Source organism: Equus quagga, chromosome 20 (genome assembly GCF_021613505.1).
Source record: "Equus quagga isolate Etosha38 chromosome 20, UCLA_HA_Equagga_1.0, whole genome shotgun sequence".
NCBI classification, from domain to species: Eukaryota; Metazoa; Chordata; class Mammalia; order Perissodactyla; family Equidae; genus Equus; species Equus quagga.
Window position 1 is genome coordinate 18,370,731 of NC_060286.1, and position 26,339 is coordinate 18,397,069.

At 41.1% G+C, this 26,339-nt stretch overlaps 1 protein-coding gene across 10 annotated transcripts in view; it reads right to left on the bottom strand.

The window, feature by feature from the left end:
• Window positions 1–2,403: 2,403 nt before the first annotated feature.
• Window positions 2,404–26,339, bottom strand: part of ENTPD5 (ectonucleoside triphosphate diphosphohydrolase 5 (inactive)) — a 32,334-nt gene continuing 8,398 nt past the window's right edge. For 5 of the 10 annotated variants that reach the window (XM_046646948.1, XM_046646946.1, XM_046646949.1 and 2 more), the window contains exons 4-16: window positions 16,090–16,375; window positions 15,382–15,461; window positions 13,758–13,901; window positions 11,981–12,056; window positions 11,669–11,704; window positions 11,224–11,312; window positions 10,894–10,973; window positions 10,212–10,273; window positions 9,116–9,217; window positions 8,234–8,374; window positions 6,911–6,967; window positions 6,097–6,212; window positions 2,404–3,451 (exon numbers count right to left, since the gene is read on the bottom strand). In XM_046646948.1, the coding sequence (XP_046502904.1) occupies window positions 3,365–3,451; window positions 6,097–6,212; window positions 6,911–6,967; window positions 8,234–8,374; window positions 9,116–9,217; window positions 10,212–10,273; window positions 10,894–10,973; window positions 11,224–11,312; window positions 11,669–11,704; window positions 11,981–12,056; window positions 13,758–13,901; window positions 15,382–15,461; window positions 16,090–16,375 (1,356 nt within the window). In that variant the 3' untranslated portion in view covers window positions 2,404–3,364. Of the gene's footprint in view, window positions 3,452–6,096; window positions 6,213–6,910; window positions 6,968–8,233; window positions 8,375–9,115; window positions 9,218–10,211; window positions 10,274–10,893; window positions 10,974–11,223; window positions 11,313–11,668; window positions 11,705–11,980; window positions 12,057–13,757; window positions 13,902–15,381; window positions 15,462–16,089; window positions 16,376–18,391; window positions 18,503–20,427; window positions 20,510–24,794; window positions 25,532–26,339 lie in introns of those variants that run through there. The other 5 variants (XM_046646953.1, XM_046646950.1, XM_046646955.1 and 2 more) reach the window with 5 other exon arrangements.

Genomic DNA, 26,339 nt, shown 5'->3' on the forward strand with positions numbered 1-26,339 from the left:
TTTTTGATAAAGACAATTAGAAATATTTGATACATTTTTGTTAGAATTGCTATTTTAAGATTAACATTAGAATGCAAATTAAACAGATTGTTTTAACCTTTGTTATAGGTGCACTGGACTTTCTGAAAAGAAAACCACATCTTATTAATGCTAGTTATTACTTCCTCATTACAGCACCAGATTTCAATTTTATTTATGGTTCCTCTCTGGGACACCACTGTCTGTTCAGTAATAAAATGATAAATAATTTCATTGCACAGGTTTGAAGACCTCAGGAACTAGGTCAAAAGGGAAACTCTGATTAGCAGCAGAATTTCATATTTGGTGGCAGACAGGTGGCCAACTTGGGCATAGGGCACGGTGTTTTGCTGTGGGTTTTTGTAGAGCTACCTTCACAGTATCAGAGATGTCTCTTGAAGAGATTTGTTTTTTTTTTTAAAGATTTTATTTTTTCCTTTTTCTCCCCAAAGCCCCCCGGTACATAGTTGTATATTCTTAGTTGTGGGTCGTTCTAGTTGTGGCATGTGGGACGCTGCCTCAGCGTGGCTTGATGAGCGGTGCCATGTCCGCACCCAGGATCCGAAGTGGCGAAACCCTGGGCCGCTGACACGGAGTGCGCGAACTTAACCACTTGGCCACAGGGCCAGCTCTGGGAATAATTTTTGAAGGCATAAGAAGTTTGTTACCACAGGGGAGCTGTTCAGGCAAATGTGGAAATTTTATAAGGTACGAGAGTAAAAAAGTGACAATGTCACAAACCTTCCTGGAATCTCAGGAAAAATGTGCCCAGAATAAAAGATAGCAGTTACTGTGAAAAGCTATGTGACTGACTACTGGCAGAGTCAGAAAGGTCAGTGTAGGGAGAAATGGTCATCCTTCATCAAAAAATAGAAAGGCAACCCAGATAAGGAGAACATGGACTCTCCAAATGTATGCAATCACAACCAGGTAAGATAGGAAGAATTTTAAGGCACACCTTGCAAGGACCTCTATAACCCATAGAGGATGTTCTTCAGATGCTGATGGTAACAAACATCCACTATGTTCCAGGCCATGTCCTAAGTATTTGAAGTATATAAACACATTTACAGAAAGGTAACTTAACCAGCAATGTTTAGACTCTGTAGGACCCCTTAAGAGGCCCAGAAGGTACACTAAGGGGCAGAAAGGACATTATAGACAATATCATTTTTCCTAAGAAATATAAATTGTCACTTCAGATTGTTCTTAAAATGGATAAATTGGTTAATTTTCCAGATGTTCTTTTGATAAGATTATCAAAATACATAGAGATGAATTTCTGGAGTTATGCATATAATGCATCTACACAAGAGTTCTGAAGGTATTTGGGATGACCAAAGGAGTATGCTGAGCAACACATGGCCCCGGTTTATAAGAAAAGCTTCAGAGGCAAGCTGTGGTATAAAGACTTGGGACTCTTACCTCTCTGGACCCATCAAGCTGGAGGAGTCTTTAGTTAACACAGCTTATTACCTCTTGGGAAAACAAGAGGAGAGGAATACAAGAGGAAATGGTCTCTCCCTAATCATGGGAACAACATTTAGCGTATGATGATTGGTTCTAGCACCCTACTTTTCTGACAAAAGATGGTAAGAAGCCATGTGGTATATTAAAGAAGAGACCATAAAGGACTTGGGAGGAGTTTTCTTCAAAAGACTGAAAGGCTATGGAAGGAGAGAAGAGAGCAAAACTAAGACCAGTGAGAAGAAGCTGGATTGCAGCTCAATATAAGGAGGGGTTTTTTAACATCAGTGCAGTCCCCAAATGGAATGAGCTATCAGAAAACATGCCTAAATAGAAGCTGAATAATAACCAGTTAGAAATGTTATGGGAATTCTGCAATGAGTAGAAGATTGGATCATAGTGTTGGGCTGTTTCTAACTCTAAAGACTTTATTTCATTATGTATAACAATTTTTTTGAGGAAGACAATAGGTATAAAGGTGACCTTGTATAATAAAAGTCAGTGTGAAGACTCTGAAGAAATTCCACATTGAATTAAAAAAAAATCCAAAATTTGGGGATTGAGGATGTAGAAATTTGCCTAGTTACTTAAACATATCAGATGTTAAGTCTTTATTGATTCAATGGAATAACTGTAAAAAATAAGTTTCCCCAGGAACTGGTGTGAGGGCCAGGTATATTTAATATCTTTTGTGAGAAAGTTGAAAGAGAGAGTCTACTGTACAAGCTACAAGTTTGGGGAGGTACAAACTCTGCGGGAAAGGAGCTGGAGGTAAAGAGCCAAGGCAGAGGAGGCAGATGACAGGAAGATCTTTCAAATCCAAGAGACTCGAGTGGGCAGAGAGCAGCAGATGATGGTCATGTGGGAAAGTGCAAGATAATGAATTTTAGGGGAAATAATTCACAAAATCAAGAGCTCTGAGTATTCAAACTCAAAAAGAGAATCCACTTTTTATTTCTTAGACATACAAAGAAAACGAGTTTAGGATGACAAATTACTATAAACATTAGCCTGCTAGGAGGTACTGGCACTGAATACACATACATTCCTATAAGGTTAGACATGTTCATTAATCTCAGGATTGACTGATAAAAAGTTGATTAAAAAAAGGTGACATACAAGGCAGACACACCCTCCCAAAACACGTCCCTAGAGACTTGATGGCCTCCTTTCTTAAGACTGGGATCTGCCCAGTTACGGTTGCTTTCCATCCTGCTAAGATTTAGCATGGCTGTCTGCTGGCTGATTGGAGCTAGCACAAAGCAGGATCACACAACTTGAGATATGGTACTTTTTCTCCCCCTTAAATTATACATGAAAAGAGTGTACCTCCCCAAACTTGTAGCTTTCACAGTAGACTTTTTCAGGGGAGATGGGTGGAGGTAAGTGTGGGACAGGGCAGAATGTAGGAGGAACAAAAAAACCTGGTATTGATAGGGCATGGGATTGCAATCATTCAGCTTAGTTTAGCAGGTAAGAGGAAAATTAAAATGTTCAAAGGAATGAGGCACTCAAAAGGTTGAAATGAGAATTTTCTTTGGTTTCCAGGGACCTGTCCCTGGGCTCTCCAAGGTTAAGTTACAAAGCTGTTCCTTTTGGCTATCACACAAGGAATCTCAAAGATTTAGACTCTGGTGCCAGCTGTGCACACAGAATGGTTAGATAACAGTTCACATTAGATGTGTAAAATTAATTAAATCCAGATCTCTAGACTTAAGGGCAAAACCTGTCTACAAAAGCCCCTCACTCCTGATGAAACCAGCTGCTGGGCTTCAGTCTAGGCTGTCCCCAGACTAGCTCAGAACATGGCTGAGTCCTCTCTCCTTCTCCCTTTAAAAAGGTTGTTGGTGAATGCAGGCCTCAGAGGAAGGGCTTGGCCTCAGTTGGAGATGCCCAGAGACTGCAGCAGATGAAAGGTGGCCCCCAAGGCCCAGCCTGTCTCTATGTTGTTCACTTTCTTTGCAAGCTGTTGGGGAAGAGAAAAAAAAGTTCACATTTTCATTCAATTTTCAACTCTAACAAGCATGACATGGGCAGAGCATATCTGCAAAGATCATCCACAAAGCCAAACCAAGGCAAAACTGAGAGTAGCCAGTCTTGGAGGCTTTCCACTACCCCTCTCTGTAAGTTTCCCTCCCGCCATAGCCTATCACCCCTACACCTGCCAGTTGGATCCCTGTATCTTCTGGCCAGGAAGTGGTCCCACCCAAGCCTTCTACACAGGCTTCTAAACTCTTTCCCTAATCCTTAAACTAAATATAACAGGAGTTGGGAATAGATTTAGGGATAGGAAAAGAACATACTAAACTTCTCAATTCATACTTTATAAGCAACTGCATCTTCTTAAGCACTAATGTTAACCAACCAAGGCATTTAAGGCATTCTAGGCCAGGTTGTGCCTCAATTAGTTCAGTGACCTTGGGCAAAGTTTAGACCCAATTTCCTAACCACATAACAAAGGGATTAGATTAGTGTTTATCAAACTGTGTTTTTCACAATCCTAGGGGATCATGGAAAAGACTTCAAAGAAGGAAGAGAGGCCAAGTGGTGAAGGAGTTCCAGGCCCCCTATCTGCTTCCATCCGATAGCTCCACTTTTATCAGTTTACTGGCATTCTGCATAAGCTTTTGTTGAATAAAGATGCTACCGCCACCACACACATAAAAAGTTTGGAAACCAATGGATTGATTTTATTCTTTCCTTCTAGTACTAACTTCTTATGACACAATACTTATCTGTGTTGACCTGATGAATCTAGTCTAGTCACTGTGCCCAAAACTAGGAAGAATGGCATGTGAATCATTATCTTGAGGTTTAGTCTGAGACACCTGCGTCAAATTGGGAGTGTCCCCCCACACCAAATGCTCTTCCTGTGTCCTCAGGACTGGGCTGACAGTCTGGGGATACAGGTGCCGAAGTGAAGTGATCTCTGGGACAGGGGACTGTCCACTCCTGATTTAAATTCTGCTGCCATTGAAATCAGAAAGACTAAAAGGATGCCAACACTGGAAATAGCAGAAAATTGTCCTTAAATAACTTGGTTAATATTGATGCTTAATTAGAGGAAGTTGTTAACTTAGTATGTATTGAGGGCTTAGGATGACCTCTCTTATCTGTAAATCTATCCCCGATTGGTGTGAAATGCCTACGGAAATAGTGACACCAATATTAACAACTTACTATGTGCATTGCGCTTTAAATGCATTATCTCAATTTTCATAGCAGCCCTACGAAATAGGTACTCTAAGGATCCCTGTGTTTTGGATGAGGAACCTAAAAGTTAGAGAGGGGGAGTAAATCATCTAACGTCACAGAGCTAGTAAGCTTGCAGAATCAGAACTTGAACCCAGATCTGATGGCCAACAGAACCCGTGCTTTAAACACTACACTATACTGACTCTACTGGCAAGTAACTCTTCTGTGTTAGGCACTTTAAATGCTGATGTTCTTGGCAGATACAACACATTAAATCCAAATACTTTAGTAAAAATGAGTTTATGAAATCTGTATAACACAAGAAGTGGGGCAATGTAAACTCATCTGGAACTGAGGAAACAGGAAGGGGAAGTGTGGCACAAGGGAAGGTAGGGGGTGCTTCAAAGACAAAATACAGTCTACTTACTTGACCCCAAAGTTCAAAGTTGCCTTGTCCCATAGCTATATTTTTGTCACATCTCCTCTTATAGACTATATGCTATTTGAGAACAAAGATTACATCTTAATCATCTTTGTAACTATAATGTACAATAATTCAATTATGGTAGCGAAGACAAGAAAATAATGAAATGGATGATGTGTTTAGAATAGATAAATAAATTACTACAGATAAAGTTGTGCTTCCGTGTGCTGAAACAGATGGAAAGAGATAGGAAGATAAAGAGCGACCCAAGATTCAAGAGGCGTTAAACATACAAGGCACACATAAAATCTATATGACATACTACATATATGCAAGGCAGTCGATATTCATGAGGTCTTAAATCAGCCACTCATTGGTGACACTCTTCTGGTCCCTCATGTCCTCTGCCAAGTTAAACCATCTAAGGGGCTAATGAGTGAGCTAATGCTACCACCAGGGTACTTGCCTCTATGCCTCTTCAAATAGAGCAAGTTTGTGTGATGGCCCCAGGCACCTTCTGTCCTTATGCCCCCTTGATCAAATTTCAGCTCTAGTACTTGTAACCATACTATCAGTGGCAAAGAGAGGCAGAACAGACTAACTCAGGATTGAGGAAGTGTAGCACTTCCAACCTGCTTGCACCCTATCCTGTGTGTTCACCTATCCTATCTCTTTCCCCTTGCTTCTCACCCTGGGTTTTGAAATTGATTTAATAATAAACCATGTGACTTGGGCATCTTAATTTGGGCTGCGAGCCTTTCTGCTCTGTGACCTCTGGGATAGCTTGCCTGGTTATGTATTTAGAAGCTGCTGTTGCATCAAGGTAATTTCCCACATTCATGGTGCCTGGCACAGTGCCTTGTCCATAGCCTGAATGAAAATACCTCATAATTCTACCTAGAGCCACTCTGATTACTAAACAAGTTCTTAACTCTTTCTTCCCAACTCCAAATAAGAAGACTGTTATGCGACTTTGGTAACCTCGTTTTTACCTGTAAGATGGTGCTGTCTGCAAAGCCAAAGCCGTCCCTCAACAAGGCTGTGATGTAGCTGAGATCCATGCACAGGAAAGGACTGCCCGAGGTGAAGTTTTCCAAGTTATCACACACTGAAGGGGAGAGAGAGTTCAAGTTTACGGCCAGCTGAGAGGTGTATGATTTTCTCTAAACATAGACTTAGAATAAACAAAGCAGAAGTCTTCATTCTCCGTCTCCCAGATGTCTAGGAGTCTTAGCGGCTAGAACTGTGCACTAGCAGCTTCTGTAAGACTGCAGCTTCTTAAGAACTTGCACATTTCTGATGTTACATCTTATCTACTCAAATGTACATGGGCCCTAGTTTATTTGCTAAATTTCTATGACTTGGGGATCATTCAACTAAGCCCTTTAAATATTATTAATGATAAGGCCTAGAAGACAGGGCAAGTGTCTTTGGGGCCCTACTTTGGGGCCACTGGATAAGATCATTTATTTGTATTTTTGATGGACTCTCTCAAGGAAGCCTCTGTGACTATTGTCCCATATATTTTGGTGTTCAGTGTCTCATTAACTGATAGCACTATTTTAATTTAAAAAAAAAAAAGGAAGGAAGAAATGCAGAAGGAAGAAAAGGTTTTCACCATTTCCGGAGAGCCTCTTATATTCTCATATATTCTTTGCCACTTAATGCTTTTAGCTCTTGGCAAAGACAGGAAACCAGCCTTCTGAGAGGCTTTCTGCTGACTGGTGCTTTAGGTCACTTTAAGGTCACTGGAATTGGCAGGCACAGTCTCATGAGTCGCCTTCAAGGGCTGCCACTGACACTTACCTTCCCTTGCTTTTCTTTCAAAATCTTCAACTTTTAAAACACCCCCCTTTTCATAATCTGAAATGAAACAGAACAGTAGCTGATGTCAAAAGCCTTTAAGAAAACAAAGAAATTCATCCTAGTGATATTTATAATAATGAAAAACTGGAAATAAAATTTACAACATTAGAGAACTGGATAAACAAACATGACATATCCCTACAGTATAATTTAGGCAGTCTATTTTATTTACTTATTTATTTTCTTTCCTTTTTTTTGCTGAGCAAGATTCGCTCTGAGCTAACATCTGTTGCCAATCTTCTTTTTTTGCCTGAGGAAGATTAGCCCTGAGCTAACATCTGTGCCAATCCTCCTCTATTTTGTACGTGAGTTGCCACAACAGCATGGCTTGATGAGTGGTATAGGTCTGTGCCCAGGATCCAAACCCACAAAGCCGAGCTGCTGAAGCAAAGGGCACCAGACTTAACCACTATGCCATGGGGCCAGCCCCTATTTTATTTATTTATAATCTATTTTATGTTGTATATATTTAACCACAATAAAAAAAATTGATCCATTAAAAAACATATTAGAAAATAGAAAATTAATTCATATCTCAGGCCATGACACATCACATATATACATTCTCACAGCTAAACAAAAATCATTACTATTATAGTAAGGAAAAAGTTATAAAGGGAGAAGAGGAAACTTTTTGGGGTGGTGAATATGTTCGTTATCTTGAATCTGGTGATGGTTTCATGGGTGTATACATGTCAACACTTAGCAAATTGTACACTTTAAATATGTGCATTTTATGTTATGTCAATTATACCTCAATAAAAATGTTAAAAAATGGGGCTGGCCCTGTGGCCGAGTGGTTAAGTTCGCATGCTGCGCTTCGGCAGCCTGGGGTTTCACTGGTTCGGATCCTGGGCATGGACATGGCACCGCTCCTCAGGTCATGCTGAGGCAGCATCCCACATGCCACAACTAGAAGGACCCACAACTAAAATGTACAACTAGGTACTGGGGGGATTTGGGGAGAAAAAGCAAAAAAAAGATTGGCAACAGTTGTTAGCTCAGGTGCCAATCTTTTAAAAAAAAAAAGTTAAAAAAAATATTTCGTGTATATTTGTTTAGACATTCTTCCAGTTCCAAAAGATTCTAAATCATATTCACCTTTCCATTTGAGTGACTAGTGTCACTCAACAACCAGCACTGAAGAATAGCGTGATCAGCTCCAACAAAGCTTTTCAAATACTCCTTTTCTCCCTTTCCCTTCCCCAGCACAGCCTTGCCCAGTTTCCTCCTGGACTGACACCTCACCTAGAGTGAACTTACCAATCATGGCTGTGTCAACAGCTCGATCATAATAGTAAGAGAAAGCATAGAAGGAGCTTCTCTGGACCTCATCTGGCTGGTGAAGTTTTCCTTGGACCACCCTCAGCACTTCAGCATAGCAGGGCTCAAAGCCCATCTCTCCTGCCAGGGCAAAGGTGCATGGGGGCAAGGTGAGAAAAATGATAGGGAAAGGAACCACACTCAGAGGCAAGCTGCTGGAAGCAACAAAGAAACAAGGAAACAAGGAGGATCAAGGACAGCAGAGGCTGAGGCTCAGGACAAAGGGTTACAAACAAAGATGAGCAAACTTCTGCAGCCTCATCTCTCTGGAGGAAAGGTACCTGCTTCTCCATGGCAGCTCCCCGCCCACCTGTGTTCACCAAAAACAGCCGCAGCCCACCCCGAGCTGCTGCCTGGCATTATGTTTCATGGTATTTATATGAGGTATCCAGAAGGCTCATCTGCTTCTTTCACTGGAAAAATCAAGTTTTTACCTTGATTTTAAGGTGTATGCCTTTTATAATACGTAAGCTGAATTATTCTTCCTATCACCCCATTTTAAGTTTTACTGTAGTTTAAATAGCTAAACATTAACTGAACCTGAAACAGAGTTTCACCCTGCTGAGGGGAGAAACCCTTAAAGGATTAGACCCAGGGTAAGACAGGTTTCTAATGGATCCACAACACTTGGCCAGGAAAGGAGCAGGATGCAGGGTGACAGCTGCCTTGTTCACTGTCACTTCACATTATTCCTTGGAGGCATACCAAGATCTATTTGGAATGAGTCCCTGCAACATGACAAGCTTCTCCTGAGCTCTGCAAAAAGCTTCCCATGGGACTTTTCCTGTGAGTAATTTCAACTAGTGAAAAAACATCACTCGCCTTCTTGGTTGCCACCATACTGGTATTTCACACCCCCAAAGATCCACTCTGCTTCCAACCATCTCGGTAGACAGGCACTTCGGAAAGTGTGTCCGTCAATCCCTGAAAGAAACCAGGCCACAAAATAAGAGGCAAGGATGTGAGAGAGAGAGAGGGGAAGGCAAACGAGAAGCCAGTAAGGCTGAAAAGAATTGCCAAGGTGGCTGGGCCTTAAAATTGTATGAAATTAGTTCCACGACTGCATCCTATGACAGAAATTCTGAACTCAGGGTTCCTTGATGGGCTTTGTGCGGTTGGTGAACCCCCTGAAACTACAGGCAAATTTTTGTGCATAGATGCGTTTGGTGGAGGGGTCTATGGCTTTCATCACATCTCAAAGAAATCCCAAAGCTACAATGGAATAAGTTCCCTCCTTTGTCAAAAAAGGAAAAAAATACTGTTCTCTTTTCTCATTGGTTGTCGTGAGGCTTAAATGAAGTACATTTGAAGATGTTTTGTAAACTCTGAAATGCTATACAATCATCACCACAATAAACGCTTACTGTGAGCCAGGCAATGTACAAAGTGCACTAAATACAAAATCCCATTTAAGGTGAGGAAAGGGGCACAGAAAGGTTAGCTAACTTGCCCCAAATCACAAAACGGACTAAACCCAGTTCTGCCTGACCCCAAAAGCTGAGCTATTAATCCCTCTACCACCAGTGAAGAGATGACTGAGTTGCTCAGTTATCCCACCTTGCAAGTGCTCTCCTTCACCTGTGCTGCTTCCTGCACCTCCCATGTAAACTAAGGGCTTGAGCAAGCTCCTGCCAAATTTACTCTTTGAGCCCTGAATTTCTGCCGACACTTCAGCCTCCTGGCCACAGGCTGTTCTCCCTGTATTAACAGATCTCATTCTAGAAATGGCTAATAATGTATACAAAACTAGAACGCATACAGTAGAAAAGGAATTTGCTATTATTATGTATACCACATATGCTTCCTAATTGAGCATAACCCTTTCCTCCACAGAATCACTACCAAGGAAAGGAAAAGGCAAGCTGAGTGTTGGTGCCACTCTCACCATACCCCAACCAACACAGGTACCCAGACGAACCTTCCATCTCCAGGGCTCCCAGGGTTGCTAGTCTTGCAGCTTTCAATCCAAATCCCAAGTAACTGTAAAATACAGGATTGACTAATTTCATGCTGGTCCCCAAGTTCTCCAGCCTAAAGCCACATCTTTCAAAAGTAACATGGTTTCTCTGTCTCTCTCTGGTGGGAGGAAAACCTTGTTCTCTGTGACCTATTCATCTTGTATGGACAAGCGGTGATTTCCGCACAGTTCAGATCAAGGCCATGCAGTAAGAACTTTCCACAGCTATGATTTAAAGGCCAGAGACAGGGACACTTCCTAGGCTTCCACCTTGGGAGCCATCCCCAGAAAAGCTCTCGTTATCTTAGCTCCCGACCCCACTGTGATGAAATCCAAGGCTGGATTTTGAACAGCTGAAGGCAAGCTCAAGAGTTAGCACAGAGCTGTGGCTCAAACTTCTCTGAGTGTCCTCTCTCTAGAGAAAACTTTTGACTCTAAATTACACTTTTGAGGCCAAGATTGGAGAAACCTCTCGGGTCCTTGAGCTTTGGTAAGTGGCTTGGGTTTCAGTTATTAGGCCTTCAGGGATTGGCAAAGACTTTGTAAGGCTGGCCAGATGCAATAATAGATAGGAAAACATTTTGATAGTTGGCAGAATCATACAACGTAAAACATTATTATTCCTCCCTGTCCCCCGCCTCACCTATGTGTATAGAGCTTATAAGTGCTGTTAAACATCTCAAAAGAAGTAAGGTAGCCCCTAGGGGTTTGCTCCAGGGTTTCCTGCAAATCAGAAAAAGCAAAAAAACTATTCAGGATCTGCAATTAACTGAAGATGTTATCACCACCATCCCTGTCCCTCCCCTGGACTGTCAACAGTGAAGGGGCATGGGGAAATACACCCAGTCATTAATTTACTCTATTCAGCCTATTCATGGTGGAGCTGCTGTCTGAAAATGGGGCACCACTTTCTTGGCACCATGATATATCTGCTAAATGGGTTGCCAACCAGACCTTCGTATAAATGACTCACCTCAAACCGAGGCAGGAATGTGATTTGGGTCGAGGCCCCACCCAGGTCCAGGATCCCCACAGTCTCCTGGCTGTGGCTATGCAGCTGACCTGTGAATGAGAGTCAGCTCTGGACATCTTCTGCTTCCTGGACAGCCCAACACTCCTCTGTCTGCCACTTCTCCCCTGTTCTTGTCGTATATCTGAGTATATCCGAGGAATTCCATAAATACTCCACTGCTTCCCAGCCCCAAGGACTGAAGGCAAATACTAACCTGGACAGACTCTTGCTGCAGCTGAGGCCTTGAAGGCAGGTTCTAAACATTAACTTCCTGTCTTTCCTTTCCCCCCCTTTTTTTTTAAAAAAAAAAAGAAGGAACAACACAGGAAAAAAGAAAGGGATTTTTGCTCTCTGACCACGTGTGAAACCCAGTTAAGGTCTAAAGATAAACTTGAGAATATATTACCTGTCAGAAAATTCACGGTAACCCAAGCTAATATGCCTAAAAAAGAGAGAAAGACAAGGATTACGCCCAGAGCACCTTTTCCCCCTCTTTCCTGGCCCCATCTTCTCTCCAAATTTCATGTCTAAAGTACCCATTTTCCTTCTCCCGGCCCTTCCATTTCCTGCTATCCCCTTCCTTTTGCTTATTTGTTTCTTCTTACTTAGTTCCTTTTTATTCAGCACCCCCATTCCTGTTCCCAGTTCCTTTAATCAAATCTTTTATTAACCCTGGCCCTCTCCCCTTAAAACATATATATATCAACACCTCTCCCACCTTCATAGGATCCGTCCATGATGCTAACACTGTCATCTGGTACCAGGAAAGGTGACTTCTTGAAGATCTCTCTTACCTAGAGAAAAAGGAAAAATATCTGGATTCCCTAAGGCAATAAAACAGATTTCCATATTTTTGCTGCATCCTATAAGGCTTAGAAAATTGCTCTCTTCATTTTCCCTAGATAAAATTTTAGCAGAACTCATTACTTTTCCTTAAGAAACTAGAGAACGAACTAGGCAAGCCATTGGTTTCTTGTAAAAACAAAAACACAAGCGTTCCTTAGACTTTAAATCTCAACCAAACCATCTAAATTTATAGGTGAACTGGACCTAGGAAACAGCATTAGACCCTGCCAGTTCAAATCAAGATCCTGTCATGTTGTTTTTAAAACACCTGATTAATTCTACCTGGACACACACTGGAACCTAGGAGGACCATTTCCCAATCCATTTCTTAGATGAGCAGATAAACTCCAAGAGTAGAGAAGAGTTGGGCCCGAGTGGCTCCTGAGGCTATAGGAAAGTTTCTGCTGCTCTCTCATGTTTTATTAGCCTGGAATAGTCATCCTACAAATGTCTTGTATAGCTTGCTTCTTCATTCCCCTCATATCTCTGATCAATGAGGTCTTCTCTGACCACCCTATTTAAAATAGCATCTTGCCCACACCCACACCAGCATTCCCTAGCTGCTTTACCCTGCTTTTTTTTCTCCATAGCTTGTACAGTACCTGACATACTTTGTATTGACTTGTTTAGTTGTTTATTTTCTGTCTTCTTGCAACTAGAATGTAAGCTCCACGAGGGCAGGGACTATTTGTCTTTTTTGTTCCCTGCTCTAAATCTCCAGTAACTTCAGTGCCCAGAACATAGTAAGCATTCATATGCTGAATAAAAAAGTGAATAAATTAATGAAGAATTGGGATTCGGATTCTCAAGTAGACATGCCAGGCAGCTTGTCCTTGGATAAGGACTTCAGACCTCTGTGCTGACAGTCAAAGGAATGTAGATTTAGAGGACTGGATTAGCACACTTGTAATACAGAATCCTTTTCTGCTGTGATTTTTGTTGTAATGAGATTCTGCCTATAAATATTCTTCACAATATGTAATTTAAATCTTATTAGTTTAAATGTTTTTTGCAAAATAAAAACTCTCTGTACCTAAATTTTTTATCTGAATAAGAAGAAAGTTGAAACAGATGATCTTTAAAAATCTTTCACACTTAAAATTCCATGAGTCTTCTCAAAAACTTTATGCTGAGAGAAAAAAGTCAGAGACACAAAAGAATATAAACTGTATGATTCCATTTATATGAAATGTAAGAACAAGCAAAACTAATCTAGAGTGACAGAAAGCAGATCAGTGGTTGCCTGGTTTCAGGGGAGGGAGAAACTGACTGCAGAGGAGCGCAAGGACACTTCTATGTTTGTCAAAACTCATATAACTGTGCACGTAAAATTTATTCATTTTATTTTATGTAACTTATATCTCGATAAAGCTGATTTAAAATAATTTCTATGATACTGCTTTAACAAGTTAGGAGAATTAAGAATATCATGGACAGGAAATACTTCTAAGCTTTTTAGGAAAAGCTCTATAAATTCAAGAGTAACATTTAAAATGTAAGTAACTGGCTACAACAGGAGCCCAGAGTTACCATAGTGCTTCAGCAATCCTAAAGGTAGCAGTCACACTGCAAAGAGCTAAAAACCCACACAGAAAATATTCATACAAGGAAAAAGAATTATCCAAGACGCAGAAGATTTCAAAGGTTACCTCAAAGAGCAGAGCCTGGGCTTTCTGTTCTGGCAGTAAGCGCAGTCCTGCTGTTGCCTTGAGGACCACTGGGGTCCTTTTCCAGTGACTTCGGGGGATTGAGTCTTTGGCCATCTCTAAGAGTCCTTGGACAGTCTCAGCACCCTTCAAAAGAGATGATCTCCTCATCCAGTGAACAGTCCATTTAGTGGCACTTGTCTATTCCCTCAACATGCTCTGGGGGAGTAATAACAGTGAGGTAGCAGAGGGCTCCAACCCCTCTCTTCTCTGTAGGAGCAAAAACCTAGAGAAGTGGGCTTCCTTGAAGGAGAATCCCTTTTATTTTGAGTAAGTCATAATAAAAATGATTCTATTATCGTGTGGTCATTTTAATTGATCATTATTTTGTGTCTCATAAATTAGCTTCAGGCCAGAAAGTTGGGTACAGTAAAGGAAACACAGGATTTTGAGTTAGAAGACTTGCTTGCCAGCCCTGTGGCCTAACACAGAGGCTTCCTGGGGCTTGGCTCCTCAGTTCTGAGTTGGGAGAAACATCTCATACCACAACAAAACTGTTGTGCATTAGATGAGGCAGACTGTGTGTAGCTGCCATACAAATGCTAGCTGTGGCTGTTATTATGCTACACTTTTTATGATCTCCATAAGGACAGACGATGTCAGATTTATTTTTGTATCACCAGCACCTACATGCATGGTACACTACATGCTCAATTTATGATAAATTAAAAACCATTATTTTAAATCCACTGTTTCTCTGCGTGAACATCTATTCTGATAACATGCTGCCCCTTAATCATTATAATTATTAGCAACTACAACACAATTTTCTTCTCTAAATGTCAAATCATGTTCTAATAATGTAATGTTTTCAACAGCTCCTAATTTTCTAGTACATTTGCCATTTCACAACAGTGAGCTAAAAAAATAAACATTCTCTCAGTTCTTCAAGTCCAAAGCCATTCTTAACATCAGGTTTTCCTTTGGTTAATGATTCTGCTTGTAATACCGAACAATACCTTTACATCTGCTACCAAAGTTCAACACTTGCCTTATTCTATTTCATTTCAGCATGGCCTCTGACATACTGAGTGTAGCACATTGTGAGTGCTCAAATGTGAAAGACAGTTATGACAAAACTCTTCCTTCATCCTCTACTACCAAAGATCTTTGTCATCCTGGATTCTTGCCTAATTTCTAGAGTATAGGCATAGTTCTGTCCTATACCAGGGCACTCTGAAATGGAGATCATTGGGTCTATATTCCCTCAATTGCCATGTTTATATCTCATACCTTATAGAACTTCATGTCTATCTTCTGCATCTACATTAATCAATGCAGTTGATGGCTTCAACTCAAAATCTTAAACAGTATATACAAAAGGAACAATCTCTTAAAAGATGATGTCATCCCTGCATGCACAATCTATTCTAGCCTCCTGCCACCTAAACCCTAGTGAGCTCGGGGTGTACAATTACTGTTACCCAGGAGATTAGCTGAGGACAGAAAACTGATCTCACACGTGACCTCAATATTAGTTGTGAACAGCATGAGATATTTAACAGCAGCGATGTGGTACAACTATCAAGGCATTGAGAATCTAAACATCTAATTAAAAGAAACTCACCTGCTTAGGTTGGTCTACAAAAGCAGAAAGGCCTGGCTTCACAGACTCAAAAATTTCCCCTTCCAGAATTGGAAGCTGTCCTATTTTGTCCACGGAACAAAACAGAAGAGAGACGGCTGATTACCAAAAGTTAGGCTGTTTCTGATACTGGGCTCTGTATGATATGACCAACTAGATTAACCTGCCACCCCCCAGAGTAATCCCACTTGTGAGGAATGGCTTGCAGGAGTATTGGGTAGTGGGAGAGAGGACGACAGGCAATCCTTGAGACTTGCTCTGCCCTTTCTCTGGTGGACACATAGCTCCTACTCCTTTTCTTGGAATCTATATGTAACTTGAGGATAGAACACTGGAAATTCTGAGAAAGTTAATCTTCATCCCATTCTCTATGGATGGTAGTGATCCTTCTCTCAAGACCACTCCCAATATTCTCAATATTCTGCACCCTGGATTATCAACCTCCTTTAGAGAAAAGGAAAGACAAATTACAGCTATATTTCTTGGACACATATATTTCAGATCTCTATTAATTTCACACTGAATTAAACCATATGTGTTCAATTATAGTCCAAAATGTTGTCTGAAGAAAGACATTCAGTAGCCATAAAATTCTGTAATTCACATCACACACTGTCCGCACATTTGTTTCTGGGAAGAGATGCTAAAGTGTAGATTTATAGATTGTGGTGAGGGTACCATTGCACCTACCTGGTATTTTCTGCACAAAGGTGTAAACATGAATCCGCGTTCCAGTGCTCCCTGCATCAAACATGATTCCATACAAAGTGCTGGCACTGACATTGAGGGGGCACATGGAAGACAGGAAAACACCCTCAAACCAAGTCTGCTGGTCTCTGTGGAAGACAGTGCTGCAAACACAGGATGCCACTAGCATAAAAAAGGCTGCCCCCGAGGAAGTGGCCATTCTCCTTCCAAGATGTGGTGAGTCTAGACTTTTATTGCAGAAGGAGTGCTGCTCACACACCTGCAGTGGCTTATAGGACAAAGGACAAAGACACATAAGGTTAGACGAACTGGCCTTTTTGTTTACACTTGTAAAAGAAGAAACATTCATTATTGAAATCCCACCCCTTTCCCCAAGGTGCTCTTTCTCTATTTCTAATAACTAGCACAACAAGCTAGACCAGGGTGACATATGCTCTTAGCACCTTTTTGAAGGGTATCTGGTTGCAAAAGAAATTGGGATTTAAGATATATTTTCCCATGTTCTGTTTTGTTTTTTTTTTAAAGACTGGCCCTGAGCTAACATCTGTTGCCAATCTTTTTTTCCCCTTCTTCTTCTCCCCAAAGCCCCCCAGTACACAGTTGTAGGTCCTTCTAGTTTTACCATGTGGGACACCGCCTCAGCACAGTTTGATGAGCGGTGCTAGGTCTGCGTAAGGATCCCGACCAGCAAAACCCTGGGCCACAGAAGCGGAGCATGGAACTTAACCACTCAGCCACAGGGCCGGCCCCTCCCATGTTCTGCTTTTAATTGTTCTGCTCTCATTTACTCAAAGGCTCTCTCTGCCACTCTGCTCCTATTGCTGAGTCTAGTTTTCTTCTTTCCATTTTGTCTTTAGGTCATACACTAACTAACCCTCCCTCCTTCTTTCCCTCTCTTCTTTTTGATTGATATGATAAGAGGCTTCAATTTCTGAATTAAAGTTATAAAGTTACAAAGAAGTTATAAAGTCCCTAGCATTGGGGTATTCACAGCCTTCAAAAATCAGGCCATCAGAGAGCCACCTGTCCAGGCCAACAATATTGCCAACGCCTTGCACATACAACTACATTTTAAGAAAATAAGACAACTTAATTTAAAAATACTTAAATAAACCATTATGGTTTTTAAAACATCCTTTGCAGGTTTCACATCATGTTATTCCCATTAGAACCTAGGGCAAATGGGCAAGTTAAGACAGAAAGGTTCAATGACTTGCTGAAAGTCATAAAGCAAGTCAGCGGTGAAATCTTGATCAGAAATCAGTCTTCACGCTTGCCAAGCTTTCTTTTTCCCTGATTCCAAAATGCCTCCCTTACAGCAAGTTACTGCCTGTAGTTCTTAACGTGTCCTTAGCAAAGAAATAACTTAGCACTAGCGCTCAGCATTGTTTGTTTTGAATGTGTATATTATGGTAGGCTAGATACAAATGCTGATGCTGAAAACCTCAAGGAAGGTTACATGGAAAAATGTCTCCTGGATAGGCTACATTTTCTCTGCACTAGGCTATATTTTCCCCTGGTCTTAATGAAGAATGCCCTATCTATCCTCTAACATTTTTTTTTTAAGATTTTATTTTTATCCTTTTTCTCCCCAAAGCCCCCCGGTACATAGTTGTATATTCTTCGTTGTGGGTCCTTCTAGTTGTGGCATGTGGGATGCTGCTTCAGCGTGGCTCGACGAGCAGTGCCATGTCCGCGCCCAGGATTCGAACCAACGAAACACTGGGCCGCCTGCAGCAGAGCGCACGAACTTAACCACTCGGCCATGGGGCCAGCCCCCTATCCTCTAACATTTAATGATTCCTTAATTGCCCCTATGTACTTCGCTCCAAACATTTTTAGGGCTTCTGATCCAGCTTTCATCTCTGCAGTCTCCTTGGGTAAGTCATAGTTACTGGTTAAACAAGATCTAATTCCAAAGTCCCCGTATCCTGGTCCCCTTATCTCTAACAGAATACTTGGTATATTTGGAGCACAGATGGAGGGTTCTCAATCATTCTCAAGTCTGTTATCTCCTGGGGTTCATGTTAACAAAATGCCTCTCTCCCCATAGATGACACTTACATAAAATATAGCAAATTGAAGTTAATTGCACTTGAAATTTAAAACTATTTAAAATATAGAGATGTTCTGAGGTACTACAAGGGCAGAGTTAGAATTATGAGTTTGAATGCTATTCAAGGCTGAACTTGAATCCCGTAGTTAAGAATGAGTGATACTGGCTGAGAAAGGAAAACTTTTGGAATCTCTAACGAATGAAACTTCATCCTAGGAAATCAACCACCGTAACAGGGCAGCTGCCTGGCCAGATTCAAAGTCACATCTTAAATCCGCTCCCTTTGGCTGATTCTTCTTTTACAGCAAACAGGCTGGTCATGGAGATCAATCCAAATAACTGAAAACAAAAACAGCCTTTTCAGATTCTCTGAGTATTTTTTTTTTTTTTTGAGGAAGATTAGCCCTGAGCTAACTACTGCCAATCCTCCTCTTTTTGCTGAGGAAGACTGGCCCTGAGCTTCCATGCCCATCCTCCTCTACTTTATACATGGGACGCCTACCACAGCATGGCTTTTGCCAAGCGGTGCCACGTCCGCACCCAGGATCCGAACCAGCGAACCCTGGGCCACGGAGAAGCGGAACGTGTGCAGTTAACCACTGTGCCACCGGGCCGGCCCCCAGATTCTCTGAGTATTAATGGACCCTTGCCTTGTCCAGAGCTCAAACCATATTCAACACTTGGCTCCTCTACTCCCCTGGGAAGTGCATTTAGAGGCTCTCCAGTCACCAGCCTTCCCTCATCTCTGTGACTGACTCCAGCTCCACAGCAGCTTCCTCAGGGCTCATATTTTCTCTATTATTTTCTCATTATTGCAGTTTCTGAAAAACCTCTCCAGCTTCTATTTCCATTAAACAAACATTTGTTTTTCTTCCAAAAGAGATTTCAAGGGAAAAAAATGCATACTAGTATGTATCCGTTTCCATGGAGTGGAAACTGCTGAGTCATACCAGGTGTTCAGTGTAAAACTAAACAGTAGATTTTAGAGAAAGCAAAGAAGGAACACAAAATGCTCCTTTCTGCTCTCACCCTCTACCTTCTAACACCACTTCCAAGCTCATTTTTCTTTAAGATTAGCTACTTTAAGAATGGTATTAGAACGGCCTACAATGCAGAGTATGTAGAATGGTGTCCTATTTTACATGACGCCAGCCTGCATAGCTTGCTCATTCACTGTTAGTCTTTGCTCAAATGTCACCTTCTGAGACCTTCCTTGTCCACTCTATTTAAAATTGCAACCCACCTGGCCACATGCACCTACCTTCCTTCCCTGCTTATTTTTCTCCATAGCACTTTTCACCTTCTAATACACTATGTAATTTACTACTTTTGTGGGGTTTTTTCATACTTCCTGCTCCCCCTCCCCCGTGTGAGATATACATGGGCAAGAATTTTTGTCTGTTTTTTTTTTTTGAAATGTGCATAATTTTTTTTTTTTAAGATTTAATTTTTTCCTTTTTCTCCCCAAAGCCCCCCGGTACATAGTTGTGTATTCTTCGTTGTGGGTTCTTCTAGTTGTGGCACGTGGGACGCCGCCTCAGCGTGGTCTGACGAGCAGTGCCATGTCCGCGCCCAGGATTCGAACCAACGAAACACTGGGCTGCCTGCAGCGGAGCGCGCGAACTTAACCACTCGGCCATGGGGCCAGCCCCAGAGTTTTTGTCTGTTTTGTTCACTGATGTGTACCTGGTGCTGGAACAGTGCTAGCATGTAGTACATGTTGAATAAATACCCTGAACGGATGAACTGTGATCCAGTAACTGAAGCACTGGATCTCACCCATTTAACAAGAATAGCTGACTTCTTTCCAAAAGGAGATTAATTACCTATCCACTGAAAGATCACAATTTCAAACTTCCAAGGAAGGACTGTTTCTCCAAATGTGCCAATAAAAGCTGTATATGCTACTTCAAAGAACATATAGTCAAGCTTACTTTCTATAGACCAGGAAGCATACATCAGTGTACTATTTAAACCCACTCCTTTCAGAATCGATCTTCTCAATATCTCTTGCTCACTATCTCCTATTAAACCCCAACAAAAACCCCTCTTCAATTCTCCTGAGACTTTGGTGCCAGCCAGTGTTTGTCATATGGTCATCTCCTTCCAACATCTTTTCAGTATTATCTTTGTCTCTGTAGTAAACACTAATCCTCCCCACTCAGCTTTCCCAGAGCTTCACACTCTGGATCTCCTTCTTCCACGTCACCCAGAGCCTAAGAGACCACAATCCCACAGGACCCGGGCCCCATCTAGGTGCTCACCTGCTTACGTCTGCCCGTTCCCCATGAATCCCTGCTTTCACTGTTGGTTGCCTTTTGCTCTTTGCTCTTATTTCAGCCTTTGTGAATCAAGTTGGCTTCACAAACCACATTCACCTTTGTGCCAGTTTGCAACCAACTGCCTGGCATTTTGCTAACTCACTCCCTTCTTTATCCTTCACTCCTCCCTTATCCACCTTTTTTCTGGGTACATGATTGTCTGGTTCATCTACTTTTATGACAGTTAAGTGCCAACTAGTAGAATTATTGGTTATAGGGCAGAAGTTGCTCAGGAACTGAATTGTGTACTTTTTACACAAGAGATTAACTCCCTACTAATTCATGTTTTTACAACATTACCCCAATAGTAGAGAAGTTAATAGTAGTCCTCGATAGCTTCCATTCTTGAGATGAATTTAGAAAGCAGGGCATTGAATTTTCTAATCAATAAGCATTTACTGAGTGTCTAATATATATCAGAGACAAAAGAGGAATCAGATATAAGCCCAGATCTTGGGGAGACTTCAGCTTACTAGAAGAAACAGATAAGTAACCAACAGCTATAAGGTAAAGTGGTAAGTTCTCTGACAGAAATATGCACAAGGTGTTACAGGAATGGACATAAAGGGCAAGTAACTCATCTTAGAAGGGATGGGGTGGGAAGTGGGGAGGAGTCTCCTTAAGGGATGAAAGGCCTAAGCTGGGTCCTGAATCAGAGGTAGGAATTAACTTGGTGCAGTGACATGAGGGGAATTCTGAGAACTTTAAGCATTAAGAGTTCAGTATAGCTGCAATATAGAGGTGTACCAGAATCAAGAGGGGAGGTATGAGAAAGGATGATTTTGGAAGCATTGAATCGGATTTCAAAAGGAGTGAACTTGTTTTCCTTATACACTTGCATGCTGACACCTGTTATTTAAGTCTTTCTATTCCCTCCCTAAGCAAATAACAGTATTGACTAACTTGGATAAAATGACACAGCATTTCTCAACAGTGGAAAATAATGGAATAGGATAGGTGAGTAGAAAGGTCCATTAGAAGGTCTGAACACAGGGAAATGTAAAAGCTCCCAGTGCCAATTCTTCTGAGTTCCACAGCAAAGCTAGCTTTAACAAAGTTAAAAATTAAAGACAAAGTAAGTTTAAAATGTAACTAGAATGAAATTTTTAAACAATAATATGAACTATGGGAATGGATTAGCCAAGCCACTCAGAGCGTAAGCTAGTCAAGCAAAGCAAAACTGAGGTGGGTCTAACAAGGTAAGTCTGGGACAGATTTCAGCACAGTGAGCTCTGCCTCATTTGGAGATATAACTTGGTACCTACATATCCAATACCAAGGGCCACCTGGAACACCCTGCTATCTGAAGGGTGTCTAAGATCAGGGTACATGATTCATATCTCTTGTATTTCCAAAGCCAAGTAGTGCGCCTGGAACATGTTAGAAGTCAGTAAATGTGTCCTGAATGGACTTGGTGCAATTGCGCTAATGGTATCTGCAGACAGGAGCACTGGGGCAGGGAGCACCCCCTCCCCAATGTCTTACTATGGCTATGTATCACATCCCAACTCCCCGTTTCCCTCTAAACCAGTCCATGGATAGAGGTGCTATTCCAGGAAGCCTATTTATTCACATATTAATTCATTCATTTAGCTATTCCAGAAATTATCAGTTGCCTACTGCTACTTAACGAGTATAGAATGCAAAGATGAATCATCTTAGACCTGCCTTTTAAGAGATTATAGCAAACAGGAAAAAAAAATACACGTCCATTAATTACCTCTGTAAAGTTAAAATCTGACAAGTAGCACAGTTACCATGCTCTGAGACTTCAAAGCAGAGAGGTTACTTTTAGCTGGGATGATCAGAGGTGGCTTTGCGGAGGGTCCTAAGGAGGGGCATTAGAACAGGAGAGGAGTGCTTTTCAGGAAAAAGAAATATGAATCAACACATGGATGTAGAAAAGGGATTGGGGCTCCTGGGGAATAGTGAACAGATCGGTTTGACTAACAGCAGTAGGAAATCAAGATGAAAGCCAAATCAAGGTCAAACAGGAGAGCACAGCAAACACTCAGCTAAGGAGTTTAGACTTTACTCTGCGGGCAATAGGAAGCCAATAAAGACTCTGAGCAAGGGAGTGTCACAAACACGAGTTGGCAGTTACATGTAGGAAGGATTGGAGCAGGGAGCCTTCACAGGCTCCACCCAATTGTCTAATTCTACAAACATTCACTGATTCAGCCTAAGTACTAGGTGCCAGAGAATTAAAGGTAAGTTAACAGACCTTTTTATTCAAGGTGCTAAGAGTCTGGCAGAGGTGACAGACATATATACAAATAACCACACCTTTTCAAGTTAATCATAAAACACTAAAAGACCCCAAGGCCCTGAAAGACTAATTCTACCTAGAGGATTAGGAAAGGCATCATGAGATGACATTTGAACTGATCATGAAAACTGAATAGAAGTTACTATATAAATAATAGAGATATTGGATGAAGACCAGAGGCACTGTAAAAAGATGAAAACAGACAGTAGGTAAATTATGGATAGTTTGATTTCATTTTTAAATTTCCCCAAGACTTTTTGTCATATGGATTTGAGAAACAAAAAGAAAACAAAAAATAGAAGAGCGTAGAGGAGGAGAGTATAGAAGAGAAGGGTTAGCATTTAATGCAGAGGAAAGACTGGCCAGAGGAACACAATCTCGTGTAATAATAAAAATAGCAGCTAATATTTACTGAGATCTTAATACTTGCCAAGCACTATGTTAAGTGTTTTACACGGATTATCTCATTTAATCTGACAATATCACTCTGTGAGGTAGGTCCTGTTAAGATCCCTATTCTATAAACGAGAAAACTGAGGCTTAAGAAACTGAGTCATTTAAGACCAAAGTGAAAAGAGCCAGAAATCAAACCCAGCTGGTCTAATTCCAGAGCCCACAGTTTTAACCAGTAGGTCACCCAGGAAGGGTCATCTGGTATGGCTCTAGGGAAAGACGGACATTGGAGTAGGGAGGAGAGTGTAGAACAGAAAGGTCAGATGAACCTGGAAAGGTAAACTGGCATCAGGATGTGAAAGTCTTCCTATACACACCCAACAGCTTTTACCCTCACTCCCCTAGAGTCTGTTTTAACAAGCAACCAAAGCCATCCTTTTAATACAAGGTAGAGCATGTCTCTCCTCTGTGCCAAATCCAGCAGTGGCTTCCCATTTCCCTCAGGGTAGCAAGGTCCCAGTAACAGCCTCCATGGGTCCATTTGCTCTGCCTCCCTGCCCCAGTACCTCTCCACCCTCATTTACCAAGTTTTCACCTTATTCCTCCCACACTGACCTCTGTGCTTATATGTCACACTTGCTCCTGCCTTAGGGCCTTTGCTCTAGCTGTCCCCACTATCTGGAACAATCTTTTCCCATACATCCACTTGATAAATCCCTGCAACTCCTTCAAATCATTGTCAAATGCCACTTTCTCAGTGAGGCCTCTAGTACTGTAACCCTCCTCTCTCTTGTGCCCTCTACCTCCACCTGCTTTCTCAGTCCCCATTACTCTGACCTTTTTCTTTTTTCTGTACCACTTATCACTTTCTAACACACTAGACAGCTTATTTATTATGCTTATTATGTCTGTTCCTCTGATAGAATATAAGCTCCTTAAGAGCAGGAATCATTTTTTGTTTACTGAGGCAGCCCAAGCACCTAGAAAAGTGTCCAAGAAGGTGCTCAATAGAAAGTGACAATAGGGGCCCAGCCTGGTGGCACAGCAGTTAAGTTTGCACGTTCTGCTTCAGTGGCCCAGGGTTCACCGGTTTGGATCCCAGGTGTGGACCTACACATCGCTTGTCAGCCATGCTGGGGCAGGTGTTCCACGTATAAAGAGAGGAAGATGGGCATGGATATTAGCTCAGGGCAAGTCTTCCTCAGCAAAAAAAGGGGAGGATTGGCAGATGTTAGCTCAGGGCTAATCTTCCTCAAAAAAAAAAAAAGAAAGTGACAATAGGAATAAACTGCAAAATGACACAAAAAGGGAGAAATAATACTTTCATAAAGTTATATTTTTAAGAGAGAATGTAACTGATTAATGAATATCTAATCTAGTCATATTAATCTGTTTTAGGAGACTAAAATTTTATTTTCCTGAATCTGTTAGTAGTTCTATAGCTAAATTGAATTTCTTTAATCACTTTCAAATTGTTAAAATTGTGATAAACTTTCAAAAAAAAAAAGATTTGTTTACATTGTCCAAATTCTCTATCTATCAAACCAACAAATATTTTAGGATGCTGTACATTAGTTATCCATTGCTACACAACAAATAACCCCAAAACATAGTTGCTTAAAATAACAATAAATATTTATTATCTCACAATTTCTGTAGTTCAGTAATTTGGGAGTGGCTTAATTAGATAGTCCTGGCTCAGGGTCTCTCATGATACTGTAGTCAAGAAGTAGGCTGGGGCTGCAGTCATCTGAAGGCTTGACTGAGGCTGAGGACCCACTTCCAAGATGGCTCACTCACTGGCTGGCAAGCTGATGCTGGTTTACACTGTAAAAAGCCAGCTGATGCTGGTTGTTGGAAGGAAGCATCAGCTGCTTCCCACGTGGACTCTCCATAGGGCTGTGAATGTCTTCACAACATGGTGGCTGGCTTCCTCCGGAGTGGGCAATCCAAGAGAGAGCAAGGCAGAAGCAGCAATGCTTTTTATGACTTAGCCCTGTAAGTCATACACGATCACTTCCTCCATATTCCATTGGTCATACAGACCAACACTGATGAAAAATGCAAGGGAACTACACAAGGGCATGAATATTAGGCGGTGAGGATCATTGGGGGCCATCTTGGAGGCTGGCTACTACAAGTTATAACCAGTATTTGCATAATATTTTTGGTTCAGCTTTCTTTTCCCCCAGTTTATATGTACTTCTATTAACATAGCTTACATACTTTTTGTTTTAGGAACTATATGTTCTTACAATGACATTAACTTTTAAAAATTAAAATAGGGGCTGGCCCAGTGGTGCAGTGGTTAAGTTCACACATACCACTTCGGCTGCCCAGGGTTCGCCAGTTCAGATCCTGGGTGTGGACGTGGCACCACTCGGCAAGCCATGCTGTGGTAGGCGTCCCACATATAAAGTAGAGGAAGATGGGCACAGATGTTAGCTCAGGGCCAGTCTTCCTCAGCAAAAAGAGGAGGATTAGCAGCAGATGATAGCTCAGGGCTAATCTTCCTCAAAAAAAGTAAATAAATAAATAAATAAAAATAATATGGACTCAATTTCTCTGAAAAATATCATATCCCACCACTTAAAACTTTTTTGTCTTCTATTACAGTCTCAATATTTTACTTAAGGAAAACATTAAAGTCTGAAAAACTACAATTCACATAATGCCTGCTTGTTCCTAAGGGTAAAAAAGAATTTACATACTTTAAATAAAAGTCAGATCTATTTAAGAAAGAGTAGGAAGAAAATAAATGAGTCATTATATTAGTTAAGATTACAGACATCAGTTAATAACTGTATAATAAAACAGTGAAATTAAATACTAAATCAAGGAAGATATAGAGTGAAAAATGTTTATATTAACAGAATAGGAACTTTCCTCATGCTACATACAAAAAAAGCTTCTAATCATACAATGGTAGCATTAATACTTAGGTACTGAAGAGACATTTGGTAGAAAGGGACAAGACCGACAACTGGCACAGATTTGAAAACCACTAAAAAATTTTATAACAAGCATTTTCCAAATATCAACAAAATTAAAAAGGTTTATTAAAAAATCAACCTTTATTAGATTGTTGCCAAAGAGCTGTAATAAGACCTGGAAGAGGAACTACAGCTTAACCACTACTACTAAGAAACTACAAGGGGAGAGACTGAATAGGAAGAACTTCCTGACGATAGGA